We start from the raw sequence: 12673 nt of genomic DNA, 5'->3' as shown, positions 1-12673 counted from the left end.
TTCAATGGTGCTCTCAACTTATGCATGTTTGGAATATAAATATCATTATATTGAGCCAAACCCAAAAAAGATTGTAACTGGGCAACATTATTGGGTGCTGGCATCCTCTCCATTGCTTCTGTTCTCTGAGGATCCAGTCTTCTGCCTTGGCTGTCGATAATTTGACCAAGGTATTTTATCTGTTTTAAAAAGAATTCACATTTTTCAGCACTTAACTTGAAACCAAATTCCTCAATTCTTTGGAAAACTGCTCTGATGTGTTCCTTATGTTCCTGTACATTTTTACTTTTGACAAGGATGTCATCCAAATATGCGATTGCAACATCTAAATCAGCAAGCATCGTATCCATTATTTGCTGAAATAGTGCTGGGGCCACTTTTAATCCAAAAGGAAGTCTTTTTAGTCGGAAAAGTCCTAGATGGGTATTGATACACAAATACTTAGAACATTGTTCACTGACTTTTACCTGAAGGTAAGCTTCCGATAAGTCGATTTTGGAGAAAATTCTACCTCCATTCAGCTTTATAAAAATGTCTTCAGGAGATGGAAGTGGATAACTATGATCCATCAGACAGTCATTAAGGCCTGTAGAAAAATCGGCACATACTCAAATCTTCTTATTTTTCTTTTTAACATACACAGTGGGGCTCGCCCACTCAGAATAGTCAACTTTTTCGACTACACCATTCTTCTGTAGTCTTTTTAGTTCAATTTAAATATCTTCTTTTGAAGAAAAAAGGCACATTTCTTTTTGGTCTAAAAACAGGTTTCACATTCTGTTTTAATTCAAAATTGACTTCAGTTTTGGTGCACACTCCTAATCCCTCTGAAAAAACTTTGGGGAATTCACTTTTTAAAACTGTCAGAAAATGGTAATTTTGTTTGGAATTTTTCTTTTCCAACGCTCTTACATTATTGCAAAATGAATTCATGGGTAACTCCAATAAATCAAACAAAACAATCCAATCAATTCCAAAAAGGCAAGAATTTATTCCTGGAACAACTGAAAGGTTTGAGGAAAGAGTTTTCGATCCAAGAGAAACACTGCAATTAAATTCTCCCATGAATTTTAATCGCTCTCCGGAAACACCTTTTGCAATTTTTTGTGTTTTTCTCAGTTTTGGACCACCAATTCTCTTCCAGGTCACTTTGTTGATAATTGATATATCGCTACCTATGTCTAAAAGTAGCTTCACTGAGTGACCATTTATTTGTGTGTGAACGATTTTCCGTTTCCCTCCTTGTTTTATTTCTTCTTTGGACAAGACCACATTTACTTTTGGCTTCCATTTCCGTCTTTTGTCTTGCTTAGTTCGGCAGTGGGATGCCCGGTGTCCCACTAGGCCACATTTAGTACAACATTGGTCTTTATAAGGGCAGTTTTTTCTTAAGTGCGGACCCGCACAATTCCAACATTCAAAACTTTTCCCTTTGTCTTTTGGAAATGTCTTCTGTTTTACTACCTGGACTTGGGATGTGACTTTTCCCTCTATCCTCGTAGTGTCCCTTTTTACATTTATCAATTTTTGACATTCTTCTGTCACTTTTTGCAAGTTCATTTCCGGGTTTTGTTCCATGATTGATAATATCCTTGACCTTAAATCCTTGTCCTTCGGTGCTGTCAGTCCCTAGACAAATATGTAGCACTTAAACATGTCCACTGATAAATCCTTTAATTTAAACAGTTCACACTGGGCGTTGACTTTGCCCGCATATGTGACAATGTCATCAGTTTCGTCTTTTGACATATTTAAACACCTATACTGTGTATGAAAAAGACTATCTCTTTCCCTGAATATAACACACAAAATTTTCACCGTTTCAGAAAAAGAGATCTCTTCCGGTTTTTTAGGCAATATCAAATTCGTGAATTTAGTATTTTCTTCTGTGCCCATTTTTTGGAGTAATAGTGTTATTTTTTCCTCATCCGACCACTTCTCGCATCGTTTTATAAATATCGTTTCAAACCTACGATAATAGGCTGAAAAGTGTCACCTTTTTCTGGGTCATATTTAAACTCTGAAAGCGAGTTCACTATACCCTCAGCCGAAAAAAATCTGGATGCACCCTCCTTAGATTTTTCTGACAAAATCGTTTCACAAAATAAGCGATTATCCATCGTCTGTTGTATTACAAGAGTTTCGAAACGTTCTTGTTGAATTAGCATTTGTTTTTGAAAATCCATTTGGGCTTTTTGTTGAGCTATTAAACTCTCAGTTAACGTTTTCGTCAACATCGCTATTTGTTCCGATGTCATTTTCTATTTAAATGTATCAATAGCAAGTTAACATATACCACAGAGAAAAAAAAAAAAAATATTGTTCAAAAACAAGATGCTTATTTTCACAGAAAATTGTCAACACATAGGAAAGTTCCGAAAAAAAAAATCACCGTTAAAATAACACTTGACAAAATTTCAAGAGATCTTTTTTCGTCTACTCCAGCAGACACACGTAAACTTCTTTTAAAAAATTTTCTTTATTAAATAAACACAGATCCCTCAGTATTGTTTATTTGTTGGTTTTTTATCGTATTAACCAAATACAAAAAACACGTAAAAATATCTCTCATGAAGAAAGTCACAATTTACACACACACACACACACACACGTTATATAACGTCAACTCTTTGGGAGTTTAAAAAGAGAAAAATGGAGTTTAACTCGTCAATAATATAAAAATTATTTTTTACTTGCGCAAATTTGTGGCAAACACCACTCTTTCACTTTCTAAGAAGCTTTTTCTTCAATTAAAAGTGAACTTTGTAAACAACAATTTTTTGAGAATGTTCTCGGTTACCACATGTTTTTTTTTTTGTTTTTTGTTTTTTTAGATGAATTTACAGTTCGTATCTCATCTTCGTCGCCAGTTGATATATCCTGCGGTGGGTGGCCATAATAAAAGGATATTCAAGAAAGGTATTCCACAAGGAAAATAAATGGATAAAGAGGTTCTGAAGTAATAAAGAAATAGAGAAGTTTATTGAGAATATTTACAGAGACAGCATGTTACTTTTTTCAATGTTCCCGCCCAGGGAAGGCTCTCACAACCGGTGACCGGTGATAACGTTCTTTCGATAAAAAGTTCCGGCAGTGAATTGCTCATCTCGCCATAACATAAATAATAACATTATTATTTCAGCATGGTCTGTATTATTTTGTGTTAGTACTGAAAATTAAATCTCAATTTCTACTAAATCAACTCTTGTGATGGGCATGTGTAGAAGTGCTCAAAAATTGCATGTCTGTCTTTTAGTCAGGCCCAACTACAGCGAAAATGAAGGCCACAAAAAGATGATGGCAGAGTTGTTCCACAAGTAATCATCTTGTCGTTCTGCACCTGTAAACGTAGACAAGGTTGCTCTGCTAGTGTGTATCAATGGAATTGTCGGGTTGTGTTAACAGAATTGTTTGGGAGCGTGTCAGGTTGCATCGATGGTATTGTTCATGTTAACTTGTGCAGACGGAACCGTTTGATTTACATTTGTTGTTCAGCTGACATCATGGTTGTTGCAGTCATACTGCCACATGTGATAACAATATTCTTTTTTTTTTAATCAATCTCTCGCCATTATGGCCTTTGATTCAAAGCTTATGCCAGTGTTTGCTTTGATGGCAGTGACTCTGGACAATCAATAGTGGAATGGCTGGAGAAAGCTGAGCTGATATGTCAACTGAGTTGGATGAAGCGTATCAAATGCATCATCCTGATGGGCTTGTCAGGTGGTGCAGATGCTATGTACCAGCAATTAAGTGAGGGAAAATGTGCAGATTTTGATTGTGTGCAGAAAACAATGTCTGCAGGTTTTGTTTTAGATCCCTTCATCGCATGGAAACAGTTTGCAGCATGCCGCCTCCAACCAGGTAAAATAGTTAATGTCTTTTTGGCAGAACTATGTGGGGTTGCTATGGATATAACTCATTTCAGCACTTAGCTGTACCGGATGTTGATAGACTGTGGTCTTAGCCATTTTGCTATCTCAAAGAAGTTGCACCAACAAGACTCTGCTAGTGTCATCAAACAGTTGGAAATTGTGTTCTAAGAAAGGGGGCCACCCATTGAGTTGCTTTCTGACAATGGTGCAGCCTTTTGTGGAAAAAGATTTACTGAGTTTGCACAGACGTGGGGTGTGCACATACGATTTCAGTGTGCCCATGTACCATTGGGAAATGGAATAATTGAGAGGTTCCATCACACAATAAAATGCATTGTGACAAGAGCATGATGCACAATCTTGGAGGCAGTGTATTGGCACAAGGTTATGGCCAAGAACAACCAGACAGCTACAACTGCACCTGTGAATGTAACATGAACCTATAGGATCCGTGTTAAGATTATTGATGGGGTCCAATGATGCAATGTTGCTAGTTCGTACAAGGAGGGAGATGCTGTTTGGTTGAAGAATAGACAAGGAAGATGTATGACGCAGTTCAGCAAAATAACAGTGACGAAAATCAAAGAAATAGTTGTCTTCCTTTTACCCTGTGAACTATTCATGTTTTCAGCTGTTTAAATAACTTTTTTTTAATAAAACTTTTCTTTCATTTTAACCTTTTTTTGATATTGAAGGAAACTTGTCATTAATTTGCAAAAGATTTTAGTAGCTTTGATGTCAGTACCAAGACTTGAAAGTCTCAAGTATTCTCGAATAATACTCTCGAATAATATTCTCCTTAATAATATATTCAACTGAGTGCCAGGTTGTTATGGGGAAGTATCATTTTGCATATTTGTATGTTGGTTTCTGTGATATATTAGTGTCATAACTGATTTGCATGTCAAACCCAAAACAGAAGACTGCACACTGACATCATAAATAATATTTGTGCAAGCTGTAACCTTGTGTCATTCAAAACAGATTCTATTAGTCTTTTACTAAGACTTTGTCCTGGTTTGAAGAATGTGTGACTTACTGCACCATGATGACGGTTGAACTGCTGATCTATTTGTATGTTTCTCTTGTAAAAAAATTGTGAAGCTGGATGAATGACTTCCATTGTTAAACAGACTTTCCAGTTCAGTAGGTCGGGAAACTATCATTAGAAAGATTTAGGTTTAGCATAGCTCTATAACTTTCAAGGAATATCTATGATTTCTGGAGTAGTTTCCTCCCCTTTGAGTTTTAAAAGTGCTCTTTTAATTATATCCACAAAACGTTCAACCTGTCCATTGGATGGAGGATAAAATGGTGGTTGATATTTATCTGCTTGCAGAAATTTGAAAATTTCACTGTAGTGAAATTTTCAAATTGAAAGTGGTGCCATTGTCAGTGATTATGTTCACTGGGACTCCAAATCAGCTGAAAACATGTTGTAATTGTGCAATTATTTTCTCTGAGGTAATGCAGCTTATCAGAAAAAAATCTCAGACTATTTATTGTAGAAATATACTAGTAGTAGAAACTATTTTCCCTAAATGAGTCATGCAAAGACGAGACCATGATGAATCCAGAATAGACCAAGGAAAAACGTTTAGATTTTCTCAGAGCTTTTGTGCTAACTGACATTTTGAACAGTTATGGCTCAAATCTTCTAATAGTTCTCTATTTGGGGCCAGTAAACATAGTTATGTGCTGATGCTTTTTTTTTGGCTAATATCCAAAATGAAAATATTTTAATGCACAATTTTGCAATTTTAATGGAACAATCACACGCCCCCCCCCCAATTCACTATAATAGAAGGTATAACTCATACAAGCTGCCATCCCTCTGTTTAGCCTGTGAGGTGACAGGATGGAAAAAGAAGAAAATAAAAAATTAATTTTATAAATGGGTTCTTTATATACATGATTTGCATATGAGAAGGATAGTGTCTATTAGAAGAATGAATTGAAGAGAATAGGCAGTCAAATTTTTAACAGCCAATAGAGAACATAGATGTTAAGAGTTGGTGTTGTGAATTCTGGTATAAGTTAAGAGGAGTTAGTACAAATTGTGACATTGATGAAAAGGACATTTCATTTTTCATTTACGCATCTATTAACTACAGACAAAAAAAGGGGTTGAAAGTTTTTGTTTTTACATACCTCAAGTCATTTTATATGGTGGAAGTGCAACACTGCCTTAAGTAAATGGACACAAAAGCTGTAGCCTTGCAGATCATTTATGAACTAATTAACAGGGCTCTGAAAGTTGACATAAACACTGAAATAATGGTATGAGTGCATTGTACGAACCAGAGGTCAGTAATTGTGCATATTATGAATTGAATTTCTCATGTCTGCTCAGACTCGGCCAGCAACTGGAATATGCCAAGTGCCATTAAAAATGGTTGGAAACCTGTTCAAATTATTGTTTTGCCTTTTTAATAGTATTTTCAAGTTAAATTTAATTTTTATGATATTTTTTGCTTATTAAATTGTTAGATGAAAGTACAAAATTGTTACAAAACATTCTTCCCTTTCCATGTTAAGTATAGCTTTCTAAATAATAATGTTATTTCAGTGCGTTAACATAGATGCACAAATACCCGCCATTGTTAATCCAACAATATTAGGCATTGATTGAGATTGTCGGATAGACTTCCTCATCTTGGTTGTTATTGTCACAACGTTTCTGCCGTTTTTGCCCTCCGGCCTTCGTCAGGTGTTTTGTATCGAACTGGGGAACCGTTTGTTAGGAGTCTCGAACCCAACCCTTTATTATTATTACGGGAGTACCGTGTTCGAGACTCCTAACAAACGGTTCCCCAGTTCGATACAAAACACCTGACGAAGGCCGGAGGGCAAAAACGGCCGAAACGTTGTGACAATAACAACCAAGATGAGGAAGTCTGTCCGACAATCTCAATCAATCAAAACACCTCATCTCAAAAATACAGACAATTACAATACTAGGCATGCACGAGAAATCCAGCTCATAATATGCAACAGTAACAATATCCGGTTTGTACAATACATCAATATCAAAATAATTTCTGCTTCCACAGATAATGCTGAAGTGACTGAATCCACTTTAATATTGGTTTACTTATCCACGAGTATGGAGTTTTAAAAATCTGGATGTCCATTTGCATCAGTTGAACAATATCTGATGGAGAAATCACAATATTTGAAAACAATTCTATAGACTCTTTTGGATCCAAAATTGCTAACAAGAGGTTTATGATCTTTAACCAAGCTAAAGTGATGTTCCTATAACATCTTGTAAATTTTTTTTTTTTTTGGGGGGGGGGGGGCAAAGTTTATTGCAATACTTCTTTCTCTATCTAGCTATAGTTTTGCTTGGCAAGTGTCTGTTACCTGGATGCAGAAGTTATTACTTTTTGGCTGCCATTGGGAAAGCTATGTGAAATGACAGCTCAAACACCAAAATCAGATATATAAACAACAGCAATAATATCCATGGATGACTCGTAGGATGTGAGTAACATATCTGAAGAAAATAATGATTTTGTTTTATTGAAGAAAAGCTGACAATAAAAATTGATTCAGAATTTAGTGGAAGAGTTTATTGCTTTCATGGAAGGTGGGGACTTGTTTCCTGTTCCATATTCTATTACAATCAGAGGTGGCCAGATACCAGTAACTCGGGAATAACTTTAAAGTTAGGAAACTTTCAATTTCAACAGAATAGGTCAGAGGCCGCCCGTAGAAATATGCATCAACGTATCCTAACATTAGATATGAAAAATAAAAGTTTTATCTTGGAATATTTACAAAATAATATAGATATAAACATGAAAACATAAGTAAATTTTGTATTATTTGGTTTCATTGGACTACTGTTCTCATTTTGAGTGTGATTTTCACAACGTTTTGGTCAATATAACCTCTGACCTTCTTCGTGTGTATCTTGTTGAATTCAGAAATGTTTCTGTTGAACTCTGGAATTTGGACGGAATTTCGAGCGGAACCCTTTATTTACTTTACGGGGGTAGCTTGCTCTTAGTCTATCAGCCATGACTGGATAGAGGTCCTAAGTAATTCGCAATTGTATTTTTAGGTCACCCACACTGAGGATTGAACCTTCAACCTTCAGGAGAATATCACTTTTTACAATTGATTTTTCCAAGTACTCTAACCACTGTGCCACGGGTCCTTGCATGAAAATCACACTCAAGATGAGAACAGTAGTCTGATGTCCGATGAATCCAAATAATATGAATAACCGATCCTCATCTCAAAAATTCAAACTGGATTCTAGATGAACATCGGGAAGACAGAGGTCTTGAGGGTAAATAACAGAAGGCAAGATCCAGTGCAACTACAAGTGAATATTAGAGAGGTTGACAAGTTTGTGTACCTGGGCAGTGTTGTCAGCAAGGATGAAGGAACAGATGAGAAGAGTTCTTAGCCCCAATTGATATAAATATCGCTCGTCTCAAAGAAGCTTCCTGCTTTGACACACTTCTGGGTCTGATCTTTACTCCTGACCTGAAATGGAAGATTTACATCAAATCTGTTGCTAAGGTTGCCAGAAAATAGTCGCATTTTTCTACTGCTCCAGAAAGTATTTCACTACCCACACATCCCTTTACCTGATACGTCCTAAAATGGAGAACTGTTGCCACATTTGGGCATAAGCTGTTCGGAGCTCTCTATCCTGCCTTGAAAAAGTTCCAAACTGGCTTCAAAACCTAGTTTCTCTTCCCTGCAGCTTTTTTCTCACAAAAGAGATGTTGCAAACCTGTCTCTGCTCTATCATTATCTTCATGTCACGTACTTGTCTGAGCTTCAATCCCTGGCACCTGTGATAGACATAGAGAGGACCTACCTCAGAAATGGGTGCGAATTTGTCTCGGTAGCAGGTTGAAAAACAGAAAAAGAAAAAAAAAAAGAGAGGCCCAAGATGGCGGCTACTGTCTTTTAAAGCCTCTGGTCATGCGTAGATCTCTAGCAGTCTCGTGTAGTATATGCAAATTGGGTGTGCCCGAAACATTATAAAAGGCGAGTCACTGAGAGGAGTGGGAAAAGCATTTAAGACATGCGAATAGAGAACGTCGACGTGTATCTCGTGCTGTGAACAACGAACTCTACTCAACTCAACTTGTAATTAGCGAACCTCTGCTTGATGTTTTAGCCAAAAAGTTTTGTTGCTTTGCATTAGACAAAGACTTTTGATACAGCACCTCCTTGCTAAACTTTCATAAAAACACTCATCTAGCTACAACCACTACAAGCAATTTTCCCCATCTTTATCTGTGCCTAAATCTAAATGCAAATTAACAAATAAACAAAGCTTCTTTCCTAGAACTGCCCGCCTATGGAAATTGGATCCACTGACCTTTTTTCCAGCTGACTACAATATGGTCGTCTTCAAGTCCGATGTAAACAAATTATTGTTGAGCTGTCCTCTTAAATAATTAAATCATACCCAATTTCCACCATTTACTATTACTATGCGGTTTTTCTGATGACCACCGTACACTCATTAACCCTTATGATGTTTGCGTTTTTGGTCAGCTTTTGCTCGCTGACTGGTGCATCCATCTTTCATCCTCATCACATTATTGATGCAACAGCTTCGTTTTGTTGCATTGAAATAGCAGCACCCAATTCGAACACAACTTAATTATTGACACAAATGTGTGAAGATAAAATGGTAATATCCTCAACTCTTCTGCTATCTCATGGAACTTCAATTTATAATTGGCCAAAACGAGATTGTGGACTTGCTTGATGTTTTTTGGAATAACAATCTGGGCAATCTGAGCATTCAGCATCATTTGTATCTGCATGAACGCGTTTAAATGTTAACCATCATTTCTGATAGAGCAGCATCAAAATAGAAATCATCAAGCCATTGCTTTCCTTGAACAGTATTTTTCCCCATCAGAAAATTAGGTTGATAGGTTAATTTAGAAGTGAATCTCTAAAAGCTGTCAAACACTAGCCCATGTAGAAAATGGTCATTAAACCAAAAATGATGAAGATGAAGATGAAGATGAAGATGCTAATGATGATGATGAGAAAACAATGCTTTATCAACACAAATTCAAAATTTTCCTGTTTAATATTGGCTGACTGTTGTTGTTTAAATGTTTTGTAAAAATATGTTTTTTTTTTTGTTTAGATATTAAATCCAAACAGAATATGAATTATTTCTCCTTGATCAGAAAACCTGTAGACAAGTAAAAAATAGAATTACTTCCCCTGAACATAACAGAATTAATTAAGCTTTGAGCATTTGGATTTAAAATCTAAGCAAAAAAAAAACAACATAATTTTACAAAAATATTTAAACAACAATGGCCAGCTATAACCATATTAAACAGAAAATCTATAATCAAATGTTTAATTCTTTTAATACTGGCCTAGTAGTTTAGCTTAACAGTATCTGTAAAGGTATCAATCATTTCAACTTTTATAATTAAAGGTATCAATAATTTTAACTTTTATAATGAAAGGTATCAATCATTTCAACTTTTATAATTAAAGGTATCAATAATTTTAACTTTTATAATTAAAAGTATCAATCATTTCAACTTTTATAATTAAAGGTATCAATCATTTCAACTTTTATAATTGAAGGTATCAATAATTTTAACTTTTATAATTAAAGGTATCAATCATTTCAACTTTTATAATTAAAGGTATCAATCATTTCAACTTTTATAATTAAAGGTATCAATCATTTCAACTTTTAGCTTTGAAATATGGCTAGGTAGTAAAAATTCTTTACAAATAGAAGTCTAATCATGAATCAGACAATTTTCAATGCATAAATCTATGAACTGTACTTGTGCATAGGTTGAGCGATGTGTATATGCTTCGTTGGACACTGCATCTAGAAGTCTGTAAAAGTCTTATTTATTTGTCAAGGCCTTTATCAATAGGGACTGGAATTAGCTTTTAAAAACATACCCATGTATGTTGGTTAGGAATGAAAAATGATGGAACAAAGAGAGGTTAGTAAGAGGATTTGAATATTCCTGAGAGCTTTTCACTCAATCCCCACCCCTCCCCAAATGGCGCCAGCTGGATTGTAACAAAAGTAAACGTGTTCTTTAGGAAAGATGTAGAAAGACATTGTGTTCAGCTTTTTATACTGCACACTGGCTTTCTCTGATAAACTGAAAAAAAAATAAAATAGTAAATAGAGATTTTGTTGAATGAAGAGATGTTATGCAAATATCACATTTACTTTTCTGTTTCTCTCAGCAACTTAAAATACAGTGGCCCTTCTACATATGAGATTAATTCATTCCTGGGTGGAGCTCGTATCTCGAATTTCTCATATCTCGAACAGATTTTTCCTTAAGAAATAACTGGAAACCAATTAATCCATTCCTGCTTCCAAAATCATGTAAGTTAACTCTAATCAAATAAAAAACACATCTTCTTGATTATTAAAAAAAAAAAAACACTCAAATAGTAATTAACTATAAAAAAAAAACAGTAATAATATAAACAAGATGATATTAAGGAAATAAAATGTGAGTTTATTATGAGCACTTACCATGGAGGAAGATGGCAGCAGTTAACGGATGTGAATGTATGGTGGTGGAGGAGTGAGGGAGAGAGCTGTGGGAGGAGTGAAGAACCATAAGAGACTGTTAACGATGTGTGTGCACTTACACTTAAAATTAAAGTTACTTTTAAATGAACTTAAACTAATATTTTTTACTGCATTAAATTTATATTTTTTTTTCTGTTTTTTTGTATTTTTTTTGTTTTTTAACATTATCAGTTTTTACTTTTCTTCACTTCTTCACCCTTTCTACAGTTCTTTTAAACAAAAGCCTATCCAAGGAGGTTTCTCTCAGCCTTCCTTTCAAAATGTTATGGAAATGCATAAAGCAAGTATCATTAAAAAGAGCTGTAGCACGACCAGTAGCCATCTTTTCTGGGCGTTTCTTTTCAATGAAAGGGGCAATTTATTTCCACTTAACACCTCTCTAAAATCTTCTGTAGATGTCACCTTCTCCGGCTCATCCCCTTCTTTGTTGCTAATCTCCTACAACACCTTCATTTGTTACATCGCATGTAGTTCCTTCGACTTCTCTTTTGTCAGTTCCTTCTCGTGCTCTTGTCCCATGGACTTTCTGAGGGAAACAATCTTGCCTAACACCACCTTGGACTCAGGTTGGGAATCGAACCCTTCAAAGTCTTTTTCAGCAATGTAATCCGGCCACATTTTTTCCAGGTGGAAATGAATGTACATTTTATAATGCCCTGACATGCAGCATCAATGATTTTCAAAACTATGGCAATGTTAAACTGTTCCTTCCAAAAGTCACAAAGAGTTATTTGAGTGCTGTCCATGATTTCAAAGCATCGCCTGACCAAATGCTCAGTGTACAATTTTTTAAAAGTTTGAGATCACCTGCTGATCCATGTGCTGGAGAATTTGTGTGATATTGGGGAAGAAGAGCACCTGAATGAACTTGAAATCTTCCATTATGTCCAGAATGAGCAAACATTTCAAGAGAAAACTATTCGCCTGGAGATATTGCTTGTACCTGATGATGTATCTCCCCCTCTGTTGACACTGATGGAGAGCACCTTCTCAGAGATGATGCTCTCTGTGACGGTATCTCTCGCCAGCGCCTTGACACATATCCACAACAACAGAAGTCTTTCCATCTTGTCATGGGTGTTGGTCCTCAAGTTGGAAATAATAGTCACACCCCTTGGTCAGTTTTATAACTTTTATGGCATCTTTCTGTTTCAATATCATACATATCGTTGATGATGACCGATCGTACTGCTTCACGAGATCACTCACGTGA

The 12673-nt window shown here is 35.6% G+C and overlaps 1 protein-coding gene across 2 annotated transcripts in view; it reads right to left on the bottom strand.

The window, feature by feature from the left end:
* Positions 1–11503, bottom strand: part of LOC145293038 (thymidine kinase 2, mitochondrial-like) — a 582922-nt gene extending 571419 nt beyond the window's left edge. The window contains exons 1-2 of one of the 2 annotated variants that reach the window (XM_080139341.1): positions 11401–11428; positions 8245–8375 (exon numbers count right to left, since the gene is read on the bottom strand). Coding sequence is in view for 1 of the 2 variants with exons in the window: in XM_080139339.1 (XP_079995465.1) it covers positions 11401–11488 (88 nt within the window). In the remaining variant the exon portion in view is untranslated. Of the gene's footprint in view, positions 1–8244; positions 8376–11400 lie in introns of both variants that reach the window. The other variant, XM_080139339.1, reaches the window with a different exon arrangement.
* Positions 11504–12673: the final 1170 nt, after the last annotated feature.

This window comes from Euprymna scolopes, chromosome 14 (assembly GCF_053919585.1).
Source record: "Euprymna scolopes isolate OS-2025 chromosome 14, ASM5391958v1, whole genome shotgun sequence".
NCBI lineage: Eukaryota > Metazoa > Mollusca > Cephalopoda > Sepiida > Sepiolidae > Euprymna > Euprymna scolopes.
Note: the sequence above shows the minus strand (reverse complement) of the source record. Positions and strands in the feature narration are given on the sequence as shown.